The 20,628-nt window shown below is 35.2% G+C and overlaps 1 protein-coding gene across 1 annotated transcript in view; it reads right to left on the bottom strand.

Annotated features, from left to right (window-relative positions):
- Positions 1-650: 650 nt before the first annotated feature.
- Positions 651-20,628, bottom strand: part of LOC149843913 (uncharacterized) — a 35,902-nt gene continuing 15,924 nt past the window's right edge. Inside the window, exons 2-3 of the mRNA XM_090000158.1 lie at positions 3,677-3,790; positions 651-1,055 (exon numbers count right to left, since the gene is read on the bottom strand). Of these exons, the coding sequence (XP_089856284.1) occupies positions 921-1,055; positions 3,677-3,790 (249 nt within the window). The 3' untranslated portion in view covers positions 651-920. The remainder of the gene's footprint in view (positions 1,056-3,676; positions 3,791-20,628) is intronic.

Here is a 20,628-nt window from a genome sequence, read left to right as displayed (position 1 = left end):
AATTCCAAGCACTAATTCTTCTTAATGATTGAACCAGCTTTTCAGAATCTGGCTCATAACCTAAGAACAGACAACGACTTGGCTAACCTGAAACATAGAAGAGGCTAGGTACCATATTAGTAGTTTACAGTTTGTGTTCAACATTAGTCCTCGGCACTGCTTACTGCGTGGACAACTCTGCATGAAAGAAGTGCAGCAGAATCACAGATGGGCACCGGCCAGTGAAATCATGATCTATAAGCAAGTTTATCGTCACTGTTGGCACTGATGCAAATTAAAGTTGCTGCTATGACAATGGCTCTAATGTCTTCCTCTAATTATATCATCATGGCAAATACAATAAAAGAGGAAAGAGTAAAAGAAGAAATATGATGAAGGATTTTTCAGCATGGTGCACCAGTGCAATAAGCAATATGCAACAATTTCAGGAGTTACCTACCTGACCAACCAGTTTGATTAGTCAGACACCGATCCGATAATCTTTGCTGAGTCTTGGCTCATATAGTCTCTACCTAGTTATCAAGTACTCCATACCTAGTTGATGCAATTTATTTTATCCTTTTCACTGGACTGCATTGCAGTTTCAATGAATATCATGCAGAAGAACAGCATTTGACTCATTTGTCCATCTTTATGTGCAACGAACAACATGAAAAATATCTCCCATTTGGAATGGAGACATACATCAAACTACTGAATAACAGGTAGAGGAGACTCCCAACTCTGATAGATACTGTACACTGTTCAAGTATGATGACAGATTTTCACATGGTAATGCCTTATTTGTACAAATTTTCACTAGCTATCCAACTCAAACATCAGCAATTGTGCCAACAGGATGTTAAACTGATCATCTACATATATTACAACGCTAAATTGCTGTCATATACGATTCACGGAATAAAGAATTGCTAATAGCGCTATAAAGCATTGGAGCTTAAGCTGTCAGTTTTCTCTCCTTCCATCCCACCAGATGAAGATGGTCCACCAGATTTAACTTGTGATGCAGTCTGAGGTGGGTCCTTCTTCAGACAAGTTGGCATGCCTGAAACCTCCTAAAAATACAAAGGAACAAACAAACAAAGGAAGGTAACATGGGTAACAGCTGCTCTGGTTAAAATAAGTTTGTAACCTTAGTTTTTTATTAAATGAATATACAGCACTGTAATTTAAAATTACAATATGCTTGATAATAAACAGGCATCAATCTGTGGGTACTTCTTCAGACAAGTTGGCATGCCCAAAACCGCCTAAAAAATACAAAAGAGCAAACAAACAAACAAAAGAAAATGATAGGGACAGTAACTCCAGTAAAAATAATTCTGTAACCGTAATTTTCATTAAATGAATAGGCAGCATTGCTAATTAAAATTATAATATGCTTGGCAATAAACAGACACCAATCTAGGGGGTTAAAAAGACTAACATTATTACTGTAAAATGCATAAGCCACTTGCAATCACCCATATCCACAAATATCAGCATACTGCCCCACCTCTAGGTCTATGATCATGCAGGAAAGGAAGCGAATAGACAACATAGAAGAAAGAACACAGATACAAGAATTTTGTGTAACGAGAAAATGCAAACATGTATTCAAATGTTTGCTTCAAAACACTAATTCAATTATTCTAAAAAAAATTATCATCTAATGATTAATATGTAACTCCAAATTCCTCAAGCACAGGTATATTTTCATACTTTTCAAGTCAAGACTTGATTATTGAAAAAACAAAGTCAAAAAAATAAATTATTAAAAAAAAGATTCAAACAGAAAATTGGTCCAACCATGTGCTGATGCATCAGATGTCATTCAACCCTAGACATGTGGCTAAAAACCACATCTGCCCATGATAAAGCTGGAGGTAAATCAGAAATATGGACACTGATATTCACCTCAATCTTGAAGAACTGGTAGAACTAACCACTTTAAAATTGGTTTGCTTGTTAATAAGCGACAAAGTACCTATTGTACATTGTAGTGCCCTTGTCTCTTAACAAAAATACAGTATTCCCTTGAAGTTAACTCTTGCCTTTTTAGGATACACTAGTACTAATGAATAAGAATGATCTTAGCTGAACCATCACATGTAGCTGATGCAAATAGTAACAGAAAAAAACAACTTAAGAAGGTCAATGTATGGGCATAATCCTCTAATCCATGCAAATTAATTCAAAGGAAACAGCATTCCGGATTTTACTTTTTTTAAGCATTCTGAAAGCAAGGATCAAAGGGAGTGTATAGTTGCTTTCCTGCAAGTTTTCATTGTACGTATCTATGTTGACAAGTAGCTGTCTCGTTTTACCTTGCATAACAGTGGTATTATGCTGTGTTAATAATTTATTTGTGAAAAAAACATCTCTTACCTTTTTCTACTGATGAAGTTGGTAGACAAGTCTCATTCACTTGAATGTCCTTTGAGATCATGATTATCATAAGAGGGACTCATTTTCCCAAGGTTCAACAGCCCTTGCAGTATTTATGACTTCTTATACACTCTAAACCATAGTTATCAGCAGCTTCTAAAAAACATGGAAGCTCGGTTCAGAACTGCTAAACTAGGTGCTTCTTTCACATTTGTGAAACTTCATGAGAAGTTTGCTTCCCCAAAAAATAGAAATGAAACCTTCATTGATGTTGGAAATGCATTTTTCATGTGAGAAAAACCAGTTATTAATTTTAAAATTATTTTTTATTATAAAATCTACATGTGATGGATATTTTTAGGCAAAAGGTTTAAAGATGCATTTAAGTAAAAAGTTTCATGTTTTATTTACTTTTTTTCTGTGACTTCTCACATGCTTCTATTATAGTTTAGTGATTGCTTCCTCTTATGCTTCCTAAATGCTTCATGTTTCACCCATTAAGGCATTTTTTACATACTCGCTTTTTGCTTCCCACCTTCTCTGGTAAGTATGCTCTAAATAGTTTATGGTGATGGTGTCTTCAATGACTTGGGTGCTACATCTTTGATGTTATGTTGCAGCCAATATAAGTAGAAGATATTTGAGATTGGGAATCGACTATAGAGAGAGTGAGAGGGGGGGTTAGGGCACGATGACAACACATTCCATTGCTAATATGGCATATTACATATTTATACTTTGTAAACAAAAATACCCTAAAACATGTTAATAATAACAAAATACGGTGGGATAAAATTACCAAAATGTTCCGATACATATAATTAAGTACCTACAACATTCTAACATGGTGATGTCAGAAATTGGAGTTCGCACCATCTTGAAAGGCCATGCCCTAAGGTTCTATTAATCCTTATCAATAAACTATGTCACACAGATATTCCATTTATACGCCCGTCCTGCATCTCTTTATATACTATTTGCAATGGAAATTTTCATCAAAAAGGTTGCATCCCCTTATCTATAGCTGTATTCATGTGACAGTCAATAAACATGATTTTCTGTGGTAAAGAGAGTGCAAAAGACAAGGAACATTAAGCAGTATGCCATAACAATGCAAATTTCTTGACAGAGGCTTAAAGAGAATATAGATTCCAAATATTTAATCACAATTAGTTTTTCCTAGATTTGCTGAAAAATGTTGTGATAGAAATTTCAAAAACATCACCATTTATTACATACATGACACAGCTGCATAGAAACATAACCCAAGAAAGATAATAATAATGTAGTACATGATCATTGACTTTACCTTCATCAGATGAAGCCTTAATTTACTAGGTTGAACACCCTCCCCAATGCATGCCATCACAAACTGTGAATACTGATATAAAGCATCAGCTGCAGCCTGCTTCCGTTCTTCTGTCTACATTTTAACCACCTTTTTTTATCAAAAGGGTGTCTAACATACTAATTGGAAAAGAAAAGGCATCACTAGCCATAAACAAGGTCTCCTGCTTTTGCCAAGTGGTATGAATTAAATCCAACAAAACATGAATGAGACTCTAATCTAACAGAGCAGGAATAAGAAATTCCAAAGAAGATGTCCCCCAAAAAACAACATACTGCAGCTTGTAATTTTTTTAGACTGTCACAAAAGAATTCAATTATAGTTCAGAATATCATTATTTTCATTTAAAACTTTAAAAGCATAAAAATATAACCCATGATTTTCAACAGAATGCCAAATCTAGATTTATCACATTGTATATTGATATTATCACAATAATCTCACAAGATTTCTCCAACATCATCCCATAACTTATTTTTGCAAACAACCATTTCTTCGTTATCCCTTTCTCTTTTTCAGAAAAGTCTATCAAGGTATTCTTGAGATGTTTGCATAAAATATCACCTGGCTAGATATTCAGTGATAAGGTTTTAGAGAATGTTATTCACGAAGTAGGATAGTGGCTGAAAGAATATGGTTCAGACATGAATGAGAAAAAAAGCACCACAGTACACACGCACAAAACACTCAAATTTTATGTGGTTCAGTTCAGATCTGAACCTACGTCGACGATGTGTGGTTGCTTACAATGTAGATAGCACTCTTGTTATCGCAACACATCTTTGAATGACTAAAGATGACGATAATCCTATCTTTGAGAAGGCTTCTCAACCAATTAATCGCCATAGTTGTCGTTGTCATTCCATTGAAGATGGTGAGACCTTCTGTTTGCTTTTTACATCTCCAAGATATTAGAGAGTCCCCTAAAAACACAAATCCAATAGTTGAGACCAGAGTTGCCGAAAGCGCAAAACATGGCGCTTCCGAAACGAGCTGGGAAGCGCCAAAAAATTTTGGGAAACGCGCTTCCCGCCCATTTAGGAGAGACTCGCTTTCCTTTCTTTTTTCATTTTTTTGTGCTTTTATTTTTATTTTTATTTATTTTTTCCCTCTTTTTCGCTTCCCCCTCGCTTCCTAGGTCGCTTCCGACACGATTCCTGGTTCACTTCTAAGTCATCCCATGCTTCCCGCTTCTTAAAATTTTGAAAGTGCCCTGCTTCTTGCTTCTCGCTTTCGCTTTTCGAATCGCTTCCTGTTTCTTCTTCCCTGACTGACAACTCTAGTTGAGACTATATCATTAGGATTTTCGCCCCAGTCTGCATCAGTATAAGCAATTAATTTCAAATAAAAGGAAGAGGATAAGAAAATCCCTCTAGTTATAGAATTTTTGATGTATATGACTATCTTCAATATTGCACTCATATGCACCGCTGTTGGTGCATGTTGAAACGGACTTGTTGAATGGACAACATGAGCTATGTCTGGCCTTGTAATAGACAAGTAGGTTAGAGACCCAATCAACTGTTGATATGGCGTTGGATCTTCAAGAAAGATTTCATCTTCCAATCTTAATTTTGCATGGACAACTTCTAATATATATAATTTTTTGTCATCTAAGATTTTTTATTTGGCAACAAGATTTGCAGCCAACTTCATTTGAGATGGAATATATCCTTTGAGTGAGTAAGCACTTCTATAAAAATTATCTCAAATAACGAAGATCACACATATCAAAATGATTTTTAAGAATAATTTTAATTTTTTTAACTCCCTTTTCGTCACTTCCTGTGTCACATAGGTGCGGGTGCGACGATGCGACACTTTAAAAAAACTTGGGTGCAGAAGGGTGTATATATATATATATATATTAACAGTAACACTAATGAAATAAAAAACAATTATAATAATATCATCAAATCAATTTATCATGCATACAATAAATCAAATTAAAAATCTACAATTATAATCTTCATCATAAAAACTAACACCACAATTAAATTAACCTAAATATATTATGGAAACAATTGAAGAAGTAAATTATACATTATACTAATAAAAGAAGCAAACAATGCATAATTACATACCAAAAGTATATCCTACACAATGTATATGACGATGAGGTAATGATCCAAATAATTTTTTGCTTCATCATCAAATGCATCATAAGAAGAAAGACTAGGCTCAGATAAGTCCATGTTTGTAATGTTGAAATCGTGCTCTCCCTCTAAGTCACACTCTTCTGGGTTTACATCCCAAAATTTGAATGATCTTTGTCTGCGTTACAAACCTAATTTGAAAATGTTAAATACAAGAAAGCAATTAATACTTGTATTCATCATTGGTTCGCAAAAGTAGTTAAAGATTAGAATGAACATATATTAAATCCTCTGCACGCTTGTTGGTGAGTTTGTTTATCTTTATTTTGTGGATTTAAGAATATGTGCTCCAATTTCTTTCACAACAAGCTGGGATAGCAATCTCAATGCAAGACGTTTGAGAAGAGGTGTTTCTGATCCATATTTTGACCACCATGTGATAGGATCTATATTCTCTTCCTCTCTCGCTATTAATGTATGTCCATATAATCTCGAAGATAAAAAATTTTCAAACTCTTGTGTGACTTGATTTAGAATATATGATTCTTGATAAAGTCTTGCCATACACATAATTTTATGCCTTGATGACTCTAGGTCTAAATTTGGAGAGGCACGACAAACACCACCTTCCTGCCACTTCTTTGCATAATATTTGAGATTAAGAGAATGTGTCATGCAATGCAAAGGAGTGTTGCTCTTATCCCATCTTCTGACTAAAATTGAATGAATATGATAAAAAAATTCTGAATCATCCAATGCAGGATTTTTTTTCCCATACTTGAAAACTACAACTCGTATTTTTTCAATCATATTATCCCACATTTCATAAATTTTGTGAAGCATGGGCTCATCCTTATCAACTTCTCTTAACATTTCCCAAATAGGTCGAGTAAACTGAAGAAAGTATACGACTCTATCCCAAGCATGGACTCATACATATCAACTTCTCTCAACATTTCCCAAATAGGTCGCATAAACTAAAGAAAGTATACGACTTTATCCTAAAACTTATCATCAACAATGAATTTCTTAATTTCTTAAGCCCCGACAACATCATCAGCATGATAAAATGTCCAATTCTCATCAATCACCAAGTTAACCAAAGCACTCTTCACTTATCCTTTTCACCATCGTAATGATGGACGCAAAACGTGTTTCAGCAACCTTCAATAATTTCATATCAGAATGCCTATTAAATATAGCATTAGCATGATGATGGTTGACAACAAAATTCCTAATGCTTTTGACATTTTTTTCTAATTCCACAATCCATGATTATAGAGCATATGCTGGTGAATTTTTTTCTTCTTTGAGGTTGCAGATGCTCTTGATGGCCAAATTCAAGTTGTGTGCTATACAGAGAGTTCAAAAAATATGATGATACTCACTCTCCAAACTCAATGCTGCACTTTTACAAACTGGAGCATTGTCTGAGATGATTTGCACAAGTTTATGATCACCCATTTCTTTTATTACTTCTATAAACAACCCCTTCAAATACTTAGTATTTTTATATTGCCCAGATGCATCAACTGCTTTAAAGAATATTGGGTCACTAAGCAAAGAAGTAATAAAATTAATCAGTGGATGCCTTTGAATATCTATCCACCCATCAGAAACAATAAAACTTCATTTTATTCCCATGAAAATTTCTTAATCTCTAGCAATCTCTCAACATTTGACCTCTCTTTTGTAAGAATTATCATTCGTAGTTTTTCTGAGCTTGGAGGTACATGACCACTCAAGTTACAATTTGTCAGTAAAATAACTAAATCCTTCCAATAAGGATTCCTAGCTGCATTAAATGAAAGTGATATAGAATAAAAATACATTCCTACTTTTTTATCAATCTCTTCCCTTTCATATGTATTGAATGATGCTTGTATCGTTCATCTTCCTCTACTTCTTACATCCACTTTTCTTTTCTTTTTAGCATCTTCTTGGTGGCTTAAAAAGAATACACTAATGGTATAAGAATCACTCATTGTCTTCTCATTTTCATATTCATCTTGTATTATCTTCGCATTGCCTCATCAACTCTTTTGCATCTTGATCAACAAATGAGCTTTAACTCTTGTGTAAGATCCAACATAATCTCTTTCACAAAGCTTGCATCGAAATCTCTTATTTTCACCACCTCCTCCAGCTTTTTCATGTTTATCCACATGTGCCCATAGTGGCCTTCCATCATAACATATTGCAGCTAACAAACGTGAATCAAAACTCTCACTACTACTATCAGCAACACTAGCAGCAAAACTTACATGTGGGGATGAGGATGACACTAAGTCCTTTCTCCTTATCAGTCATTTTTGTCTTTAAAACAAAACAATTATTATATTAAAATAAAATTCATATAAGGGTTGGGTTTGACTGAAATTCCACTAGAGGGGGGGTGAATAGTGAAATACTAAATAGATCAATAAATTAAAAATATAATGCAATAAGAGCACAACACATAAACACAGAATATATACTGGTTCGGTCAAAACCCTGACCTACATCCAGTCCCCAAGCAAACCACTTGAGCTTTCCACTATAACATCCGAGTCACCGGATAAATAGTACAACACCCTCTTCCTCAGAGGTCTTCTTCTCTCAATAGAGAAGGACAACACCCTCTTTCACAGAGGTCTTCTTCTCTCAACAGAGAAGGGCAACACCCTCTTTCTCAGAGGTCTACTTCTTTCAACAAAGAAGGAATACAGTGAATAACAGAAAGTTACAATACTTCATATAGAACCTTCAGAATGATATGAATGCACGAATGAAGGATTCTCAGAATGTTCTGTTCTTTTCACTCAGAAGATACTCTTTGTCAAAGAGTTATTCTTGACTTTTTCTCTTTCTTTTCTTTTTCTTTTCTCTTTTTTTTTCTAGGCTTTCTTTCAAATATCGACTATGAATTTTTCTCGTTGTAAGCTCACATGTCCATTCCTTAATAGTTTATTTGAGTGTGTTTATATAGCTTTGAAAAAGTAGTCGTTGCCTTTTTGAAATGATAGTCTTTTTGAGATGTGAAATGTCATGTCATTTTAAAAACCATCTTTATGGATTTTCGAAAAAGTCTTCTTTCCATAAAAGTAACATATGGGGTACAGTAGACGTTGTAATATTTTAGGTATTATATATTTTATGTAAAAAGTCTATTTCTTACAATAGTACATTGAACGTTGGATTGTAGGCTCTCATGTAGTTTTGTCTTTATTCTAATTAATGATTTGTAGTACATAAGTACTTCTTTACTTAAATGAGTGTAAGTACAATAAATGCTTTGAGATCTTTATTTGTACATAGTCATATCAAGAGTTTTCTTTATGATGTGATTTTCAATGTCTACAGAGAGAATGAAGACTTTAAGCAAGTCGACATTCTTGAGATGGATATTAACAAAGATTTTTTTTACAGGAGGTATTTAATGCTATACAAAGAGAATGATGACTTCAAGTAAATCGACATTCTATGGGTTTGTAAAAAGGTAACTAAAGTCTTTTCAACACATTATATTTGTTTTTTCTTTGTGTAGCTGATTTCCATGTTTTGTCTTTTTCCTACATATTTGAAATCATTTCTTTTTAAGTTGTCTTATACATGATAGAAGGTACAATTATTGTTTTTTGAAATCATGAGCTAATATATCATGTCAAAATACCTTTTCCATAAAGGTTTGTAAGAAGGTACAATTATTGGTTTTCAAAAAGGTGTTTTCTGAAACTATCGTATACTTTTATGAAATAGCTTTCATGAATGAGTATGTAATATACAATATGCATGCTTCTGAAGGTTCTGTTACATATGACTCTAAAGAAGAAAAAATCTTCATCTTGAGGTAGCCGATCTCTTTAGATGATCTTTAGGAATGCATGGCTCATCAGGCTTTTTCTTCAAGGAGTATGATTGCACCATAGTTGTACTTGAACAGGAGGTCTCTATCCTTTTTGAGTGAGATATCCTTGCATCAAATACTCGTTAGATATATGGCAAAACATATCCAGTCATAATATAACATTTTTCAAGAAGACATATTATCATATTATATAAAATCAAATACGACAGTGTATCATATTATGTGACATCAAAACAGAGTTTCTCAACATTGACAACCCAGGGTGTTGGGAGTCGAACCTAACCTAACAGGGATGGGTTCAATCGAGTCAATCTCGACGGCTAGCTAGGTCGGGCAAGGAGAACGGAGCTAGGCTCAGTGCTATCCGAGCTCAGCTCGACTGTGCTTGATAGAGCACGCAAAGGGAGAGCTGGGCTCATGTATTTCAATCACACAGTATCAATTGAACCAAAGAAGAAAGTGTTTCAAGACATAAAAATTAGGTGAGGGTGACTGGGTTAGTCGGCGTATGGCGGGGTGTTCTGAAAATAAACAAAATAGAATGTAGAGGAAAACAGAAAAAATAATCATCGATGAAAATACAGAACTCATAAATAACAAAATCAGGAAAAATGATAAACTTACAAAATATTCAAGAGAGAGAAATCACCATAGATTTTATAATTAACACACAGAAAGGAAAGCCCAAAATAGGAGTAAATTTGCACAAATGTTGGGAAAAAGGAAAAAATATTCGGGGGAAGAAAACCCCTCTCAATCTACCAAGAAACTAGGAAAAGATTCAATATCCAATACATTTTGATCGAAATTAATCAAAAAGCAAAAGAAAACAAGAAAACGAACTAAATTTCATAATCTTTAGGAGAAAAATAGAGAGACAAGCTCCAATACATTTGATCGAAACTCTGAAGAAGTTAGAAATCAAAAAGCAAAAAAAAACAAGTGATCTAAATTTTGAATCATCTTTTAAAAAAACAAAGAAACATTCGAGAATTCAAAACATTTCATTAAAATCACAAAGAAGTTAGAAATCACAACGCAAACAAAACCAGAGACAATCATCAACGAAGAGAGAACAGAACGGAACAGAGGGGTGGGGGAGAGGAGAGATAACTGATAAAAGGGGACGATGATGGGGATGGTGAAGAGCACGAGGTCGGCCGACGTGGTGACAAAGGTGGCGATTGGGTGGAAGATGACAATGATGGCGGCGGCGGCGGCGGCGGCGACGACGACGATGGCACCAAGTTGGGCTCAATGCCAGTTGATCTCGAAGCTCTGCCCGCCATTGGTGACATGGCTGATGTTAAATTATAATCCCTAAACATTGTAATTCTATATATATTTTATATATATAAAGGAAGATACATATACATATATATTTCATATATATGTACATGTATCTACCTTCTTATATATATATAATATTCTTTTCCCATATTAGCCGTAGGGGTATTTTAGTCTTTTTCTCCATTTTACGCATATTCACTTTTTTTAATATTTAATATGTTTGTAACTTCCTTTTTCTTTTTTTTTACACTATTGTACCTTGGGGGGGGGGCACAAACTAGTCGTTGGGCCCCTCCAACGGTTGCTCCAACGACTATATTGGGAGCCCCTCCAAGGGTCATTGTATGCCCTATAAATATGGGCCTCCTCTCTTGTATTCTTCAAGGCTTTGAGACAAAGCCATTGCTCATTTAATCAAGTTTCTTTTTCTCTTTTATGCCTTGGTGCATTTGTGAGCCAGTGTGGGTTGTGCCTTTGTGCACAAGTGTTCTAAGTGTTCTTATTGTGCCTTTGTGCACACGTCATTCATCAAGTTCTTAGTGTCTTGATTATAGTGTCCTTTTTTCAGATACTTTTACATGGTATCAGAGCAAGGTTGAAGAAATAAGATCGTGTGGTTCCTCATATTTTTCGGGTGCCTCGAAAAACATGCCCTCAAATTTTTGATGATTGACGTAGATTCTTCTCTTCATCCAATATTTTAGAAGCCTCTTTTACCAAGAAAGATCTAAAATTCTTTTGTGGTAAGTATCTCTTTCTTTCATTTTTCCTCTAATGGGTGAAAAAGAATTACATTTCTCTCTTGGTTTTAAACTTAATGGCTTCAATTATCACGTTTGGGCCGGAAACATGGAGGCCCATATTAAAGGAAAGGGGCTTTGGGGCTATGTCCAAGGCTCGATTCTGGAACCGGAGCCTAAAATCACATTGATGGAAAAAAGAGAAATAAAGATCCTTAAAGGAGAAGAAAGAGTCAAGGCTCTTGAAGACTATAGCAAAAGACAAGAAGAATGGGAGATGAGGAATTTCAAAATCTTATCATGGATCTTCTCATCCGTTGAGACAAGGATTAATGTCAACATCATCAAGATTAAGAAAGCCTTTCAAGCGTGGAAATACCTTGAAAAGATGTACACTTCAAAGGATTTGTCCCACAAGTATTATCTTCAAAAAAGGGCCTTGACCCTTCAACAAAATGAAATGACTATTAGAGAGTATTTCACAGAATTATCCTCTATTTGGGATGAGCTTGCTATGCTTGAGCCCAAATGGAGTGGAGAGGCTATTGAACTTAGGCATAAACAATAAGAGGAAGATCGCTTTTTTAACTTTTTGAATGGGCTTAGACCATGGTTGCCAGTTGAGGAAGCGGGAGCGGGAGCGGGAAGCGAGGCACTTTCAAAATTTTAGGAAGCGGGGAAGCGTGGGACCACTTAGGAGCGATTCGGGAAGTGTCTCGGAAGCGACCTAGGAAGCGTCTCGGAAGCGAGGGGGAAGCGAAAAAAATAAAAATAAAAAATAAAAAATACAAAAAAATTAAAAAAAACAGGGGAAGCGTGATGGGAAGCGCGCTTCCCATTAAAGGGAAGCGCGCTTCCCATTAAAGGGAAGCGCGTCCCCCATTAAAGGGAAACGCGTCCCCCATTAAAGGGAAACGCGCTTCCCAAAAAAGGGGGACGCTTCCCCCCACGCTTCGGAAGCGCAACGTTCCGCGCTTCCGAAGCGCGCTTCCCCTTTTAGCTAGGCGCTTCCGGTAACCCTGGCTTAGACCCGAATTTGAACAAATTTGATCCTCCCTTCTATCCTCTTTCACTTCCCCCTCTCTTGAAGATGTAATTACAAAACTAAGTGAGAAAGAGACTTGTATGGGTATAAGCAAAAATAACCCAAGTGTTCTAGCAACACCTTTCAATCATGAAGAAAGTGAAGGTGTTAATGTTGTCTCAAGACCGGTAAACAACTTGAGAACCTACAAACCTCCTCACTTCAATAATCAAAGCCAAGGAGCAAGTGGTCAAGGCGAAAAGAGAGATTATAGCAAGCTTGTGTTCCACTTTTGTAAGGAATCGGGGCACATCAAACCAATTTGTCCAAAATGGAAGAAGTTGCTAGCTATGGCTACCACATCTCAACCTCAAAAGAAAGAGTGTTCGTCATCTTCAAATGGAGCTCTCTCGTTACAACAAATTGTGGATGCACTTCGACCTCTTCTCAAGAGGGCAATTTTTGGAGCCGCCATGTCAACCTCTTCGCCTCCCGGTAAGACCACTTGGCTCTTAGATTTGGGTGTTTCATTTCATATGTCCCCAAGTATTAGTACATTTTCCGAATACTCAAACAATTTCTTTTCGTCCTTTATTTCAACCGCGGATGAAACTTCTCTTGAAGTAAAAGGAATTGGAATTTTTGAAAAAACAAGGGTTCTTTATCTCAAAAATTAGATTTATACCAAAACTAAAGTTAAACTTGCTTTCGGTTTCTCAACTCTCGGATCATGGGTGTGATATAAATTTTTCATCTAATAATGTTGGATACAGGATCGTCGGTCCAGGAGATTGATTGGGGAAGGCTCTAGGAAGGGATATCTATATTATGTCGATTCCCTTCAAATTCCAAAGAACCATTTTTATAATATTGTCCAACAAAAAGATATTAATGTATGACACAAGAGACTTGGACGTCCCCAAATGTTATAAAAAATTCTTATTTACCTTTTGTTAAACACCTATGTAAAAGTGATTACACTTGTAACGATTGTATTCTTGGGAAAATGAAAAAATTACCTTTTTGTCAAAGATCTATGTTTACAACAAGACCTTTTGAAATTGTCCATTCGGATGTATGGGGACCGACACCAGTTTTATCAAAAGGGGGTTTTGCGTATTATGTAATCTTTGTTGACGACTACACAAGATATTGTTGGATATTTTTTCTTAAACACAAATATGAAGTTTTTTCGACTTTCAAAACCTATCATATGATGATTAAAAATCAATTTCATGGAAACTTAAAAATCTTTAGAACTGACTCTGGGGGAGAATAGCTTTCCAGTGAATTCAAAAATTATCTTGAAAGTCATGGTATTCTTCACAAAAGATCTTGTTCGAAAACTCCTCAACAAAATGGATTAGCCGAAAGAAAGCATAGACATATCATAGAGACAACTCGAACGCTTCTTATTTCTCAAAACATCCCGAAAGGTTTTTGAGCCGAAACTGCTTTAACATCTGTCTACCTTATAAATCGGCTACCATCTAAAAATTTGAACAAAATCTCGCCTTTTGAAATGTGGTATACCAAAGAACCTGACTATAGTCTCTTGAGAATTTTTTATTGCAAATGCTTTGTTCTTACTGACAAGAACGATAAACTCTCACTAAAAGCCATTACATGTGCTTTCCTTGGATACTCCGAAACCCAAAAAGGGTTTCGATGTTATGATGTTAAGAATGACAAGTTATATGTTTCTAGAAATGTTAGTTTTTTGGAAAATGTTAATGGCTTTGAAAGAAGTGAACCTTTTAAAGAAAATATGGATTATTCCTTTTTATTTGAGCTATTAGCTAAAAATGATGATAGTGATGATGAATTCACTCATAATGAGGCTAGTGATAATGAAGATGAGGAAAATATTTCCTTCCATCCATCTACCCACCAACACAATGATGAAGGAGCATCGAGAGATTCTATAACATATACTCATAGAGACAGAGGCAGTTTTAGAAGTGCAATTGAAAAATACAGTGAACCTAGTGGCTCCACTTCAACAAATGAAGAAAACCTACGAAGAACTGAGAGAAATAAAAAGGTACCTTCTAGGTTCATCTCATACGATTCTTTTACACCTAAACATAGAGCTTGTCTCAGTGCCATTCACTCCTATGTAGAACCCAGAAACTTCGAAGAAGCCAAAAAGAATGATGAATGGTTAAAAGCGATGGATTGTGAACTTAGAGCCCTCAACAAGGCAAAAACTTAGAAATTCCAAGATCTTCTCAAAGGTAAGAAAACAATAAGGTGTAGATGGACATTTAAGGTAAAAACTAAGAGCAATGGATCTCTTGAGAGATATAAAGCTCGGCCAGTTGTTAAGGGATATAGTCAAGAATACGAGATTGACCATGAAGAAACATTTGCCCCTGTGGCCCGAATGGTCATTGTCAGATGCCTCATCACGGTTGCTTTAATTAACAAATAGAACATCTATCAAATGAATGTTAAAAACGCTTTTTTAAATGGTAATTTAAATAAAGAAGTATATATGGATGCTCCGCTAGGAATGAAAACTCCTAAAAGAAAGGTGTTTCGTCTTCGAAAAGCACTTTATGATCTAAAACAAGCCCCCAGGGCTTGATATGATAGATTTAATTTTGTAATGTTAGAAAATGGATTCTCATCCTATTTTACTGACACTGCTTTGTTTGTTAGAAAAGCCAATGTAGGGATAGTAATATTGCTTTTATATGTGGATGATATGCTAATAACTGGAAGTGATACGAAAGGAATTAAAAGCATAAAATCAATTTTAAAGGATAAATTTGAGATGTCAGACTTGGGATTTCTAACCTATTTTTTGAGTATTAAAGTGGCATACTCTCATAGAGGGTATTTTTTATCTCAAACTAAGCTTGCCTCGGAGATTCTTGACAGGTCAGGTGTTACCAGAGTTACCAGTCGAGGAAGCGGGAGCGGGAAGCGATACGAAAAACGGGAGCGGGAAGCGAGGCACTTTCAAAATTTTAGGAAGCGAGAAGTGTGGGATGACTTAAAAGAAAATTATGAACCGTCTCGGAAACAACCTAGGAAGCGAAAAAAATAAAACTACAAAAAAAAAATTAAATAAAAAAAATGAGAAAGCGAGAGGGAAGTGTGGGGGAAGCGTGCTTCCCTGCACGTTTCGGAAGCACAACATTTTGCGCTTCCAAAATGCGCTTCAGGGAAGAGTGCTTCCCCATGCGCCTTAGCGCTTCTGGTAACTTTGGGTATTATAGATGATAAAGTTTGTGAAACTCCTACTATAGTAGGAGCCAAAATGAAAATTGATTATGGCATTCCCCTCACCGATCTCACTCTCTACAGACAGCTTATGGGATCGTTGATGTATCTAAATATTACTAGACCAGATATTTCTCATGCAGTTCATACTACAAGCCAATTTCAACATAAACCAACATTTGTTCACATGAGTGTCATTTTGCGGATCATCACATACATAAAGGGTACATTAAATAAGGGAGTATTCTTATTGTAAAACACGTAATTTTTAAGGATTATTAATAAATAAATAACTTCATTTTTTTATCTCCAAATTAGAAATGTGTTTTTAGCTTTTGAATTTTATTTATTTATTTATTACATATTCATTTGTTCATTCAAGCCAATCAGGGTATAATTTGCATTTATAGAACTATTTTGGGCTATAAATCACTATATATATATATTTAAATATATTTTTTATGGAGTTTGTCAATTATTGGAGTGTATTTGTGTATTATTTGGCTTTTGGTAATGATTTATAGAGTAATTTGCTATTTTTGGCTAATCTTGTTATAATTGGCATTTTTTGAGTTTTTGGCATTTGTGATCGCACACGAAAGGTTCGTTGTATTGCTTGGGTAGCAGTCTTTGCGGACTTCGAAACTCCTCGATCTTTTGAGTTTTGATTCATTGTTCTTCACATTATTAAGGTAAGATACCTTAACTGAACTTATAGAGAGCATGTTTAAGCACTAATTGTGTAAGCATGATATTGCACTCAATATCTAAATAAATTGCAAATACAAGTTATGCTCACACACTTCACTTAGTTATGGATATCTAGGACTCTTGTGATTGTAGTTCGGATATCATCTTTGTCATGATTGTAGTTAGTAGAATATGGAGTGTGTTTGTTGTAGGTACACCTGTGTGGGTTTGAATGCATGTGCACTCATAAATGTATAATATGTACGCAATGTGTGTCATCATACTTTGGTTTGCACATACTATGTTGCTTTGTGTGTTTGTATGAATTTGATACATAGTGCACATATAACTACTATGGATATGTATAAGTCGTGTTCGATGCATATTGTAAATGTTATATATATTGTCTTGTCATATGATGGACTCATTTATTCTTGTATAGAAGAAAGCATGTGAATGTTATAAATTGTTTTGAACTTGTATGTCTTATTTGCTTGAAAAATATATGCATATGATGTATGGTAGGATGGTCAATGAGATTTTAACCAACCCTTACATAATTATATCTAAGGTGATATATCGATTCATGTGGTGAAAAATGCATATGACTTTTATCGTGTGCAAATCTCAAACTACGTAGGAGTTATTGTGAAGAATCCTTGCAAACAATCAAGTTTTCAAATAACTTGATACTTCAAATACTCAATATACAAAATAAATGCTCAGTGTTTATAAGCTTTACACCACAAAAGAAGTGCAATAAATGCACAATGTTTATAAGCTTTACACCAAAGAAAGTGCAATAAATGCACACTGTTTACAAGCTTAAGGAGACAACTCCTTACTCTAATAATTCATACAATGGGCTCACGTAGCCTTATTTATAAGCAAACTTAAGAGACGTTGGGCTATTCCCAACAGCTCTTATTAGAGACGTTGGGAATCAGCCCAACGTCTATATTTTTAACACTGTGTACACAGTCAATGGCTGACTGTTGTACACTGTACACAGTCAGTACAAAAACATTATATAAAAAAAAACAAAAATAAGAAATGAAAAAAACTACAAAAATAAAAAGGAGGAATTACAATCATATTAAAAAATATGAATATGCGTAAAATATAGAAATGACTAAAATACCCCTACAGCCAATACAAAAAGAAATATATATTTTATATATACATATATGAAATATATATATATGTATATGTATCTTCTTTTATATATAAAATATATATAGAAAATACATTGTCTTATAAATTACAATTTAACGCCCCCCCTCAAACTTAGGGCAAGATGACCGAAAGTTTGCCAAGGAGGAAATTGAACCGCGGAGCACACAAAGCTTTGGTGAAGATCTATAACTCCTTTCAGATACGCTTCCCGAACATAGTGACAGTCCATCTCAATGTGTTTAGTCCGCTCATGAAAAGTATGATTTTTGGCAATGTATATTGCACTCTTGTTATCACAGCATAGCTTGGTGGGCCCTGCTATTGAGATCCCCATGTCTTCTAATAGCTGATGAATCCATACAATTTCCATGGTAGTAGTCGTCATGGCACGATATTCAGCTTCTGTTGAGGATAGAGACATTTTTTGTTGCTTCTTACATCTCCATGAAATCAGCGAGTCTCCTAAAAACACACAAAAACCAGTGGTGAAGTGACAGTTATTTGGGTCACCTCCCCAGTCAGAGTCAGTATAAGCAATTAATTTTAATTCAGAAGAAGATGATAAGAATACTCCCTTATTTAGTGTGCCGTTTATGTATTTTACGACTCGCAAGATGGCACTCATGTGAACTGATGTAGGCGCATGCTGAAACTGACTTGCAGTATGGACTGCATGGGATATATCTGGTCTGGTAATACTCAGATACATCAATGATCCTACAAGCTGTCTGTAGGATGTAGGATCCGAAAGGGAAACCCCATCATCAATTTTCATTTTTGCCCCTACTACTGCAGGAGTTTCACAAAGCTTCTCATCTGTAATACCTGACCTGTCAATGATCTCAGAAGCAAACTTAGTTTGAGATAAGAAATATCCTTTAAGGGAGTATGCTACTTCAATTCCCAAAAAATAAGTTAGAAAACCCAAATCAGACATTTCAAATTTATCTTTCAAGATAGATTTTATACTCTTAACCCCGTTAGAATCACTCCCGGTGATGAGCATGTCATCAAGATATAATAATAAAATCACAATCTCTGCATTGGATTTTCTAACAAATAGAGCAGTGTCAGTAAAGCAAGAGGAAAATCCATTTTCAATCATTATAGAGTTAAACCTATCATACCAAGCCTTGGGAGCTTGTTTTAGACCATAAAGTGTTTTTTGAAGACGAAGCACTTTTCCCTTAGGAGTCTCCATTTCAAGTGGAGCATCCATATAAATTTCTTCGTTTAAATCGTCATTTAAAAAAGCATTTTTAACATCAATTTGATAGATGTTCCACTTGTTGATAGAAGCAACGGTTATAAGATATCGGACAGTGACCATACGAGCTACAGGAGCAAAAGTTTCTTCGTAGTCAATACCATACTCTTGACTATATCCTTTTGCAACCAAACGAGCTTTATATCTTTCAAGGGATCCATCACTTTTAGTCTTTACTTTGAAAACCCATCTGCACCCTATTGTTTTCTTACCTTTAGAAAGATTTTGAAACTCCCAAGTTTTGGCTTTTCTCAGAGCCTCAAGTTCATTGTCCATTGCACTAATCCATTCAGGGCACTTTCGTGCTTCTTCAAAATTTCTAGGTTCTATATAAGAGTGAATGGCACTAAGGCAGGCCCTATATTTAGGTGAAAAAGAGTCATAGGAAATGAACCTAGAAGGAGTCTTTCTACTTCTTTCGGTTCTACGAGGGATCACTTCGCTCTGAGGAGTACTTGGACTAGCATCATCATATCTTTCAAGAGCACTTCTAAAGTTGTTTCGATCTCTATGAGTATAGGTGATAGGGTCTCTAGGTAATCCTTCATCAATATGTTGATGTGATGAAGGGAGCAAGGGGATGTTTTCCTCAGTTTCAAATTCATTTGAGTTACTTTGATCTGACTCATCATCACTAGTATCATCGTCTTTATTCAGTAAATCAAATAGAAAAGAATAATCCACGTTTTCATTATGAGATTCACAACGTTCGAATCCACTAAGATTTTGCAAAAAACTCACATTTCTGGAAACATACAGTTTATCACTTTTGACATCATAATAACGAAAACCCTTTTGAGTTTCAGAATAGCCAAGAAAGGCACAAGAAATGGCCTTAGGAGAAAGTTTGTCATTCTTATAAGTAAGAACAAAACATTTACACCCAAAGACCCTTAACCTGCTATAATCATGTTCCTTTTCGTATAATTTTTCAAAGGGAGAAATTTTGCTTAAATTTTTCGATGGAAGTCTGTTTATGAGATAGACAGAGGTAAGGGCTGCCTCAGCCCAGAGATTCTTTGGAATGTTTTGTGAAATGAGTAAAGTCCTAGTTGTTTCAATGATGTGCCTATGCTTTCGTTCGGTTAGCCCATTTTGTTGGGGGGGTTTCGGACAAGATTTTTGGTGAAGAATACCAAAATTTTCAAGATAACTTTTGAATTCATTTGAGAGGTATTCTCCTCCAGAGTCGGACCTAAGGATTTTTAGGCATCCATTGAATTGATTTGAAATCATCATATGAAAACTTTTAAAAGTTAAAAAAACTTCATGTTTATGTTTAAGAAAATAAATCCAACAAAACCTAGTGTAGTCATCCACAAAAATCACATAGTATGAAAATCCTCCCTTTGACATCACAGGAGCCGGACCCCATACATCGGAATAGACAATTTCAAATGGTTTTGTCGTAAACATGGATCTTTGAGGAAAAGGCAAACATTTCATTTTCCAAGAATACATTCATTACATAGAAAATCGCTTTTACAAAGATGTTTAATAAAAGGCAGATAGGAGATTTTAACAATATTGGGATGACCCAATCTCTTATGCC

Source organism: Nuphar pumila, chromosome 3, assembly GCF_984573655.1.
Source record: "Nuphar pumila chromosome 3, dmNupPumi1.hap1.1, whole genome shotgun sequence".
NCBI classification, from domain to species: Eukaryota; Viridiplantae; Streptophyta; class Magnoliopsida; order Nymphaeales; family Nymphaeaceae; genus Nuphar; species Nuphar pumila.
Note: the sequence above shows the minus strand (reverse complement) of the source record. Positions and strands in the feature narration are given on the sequence as shown.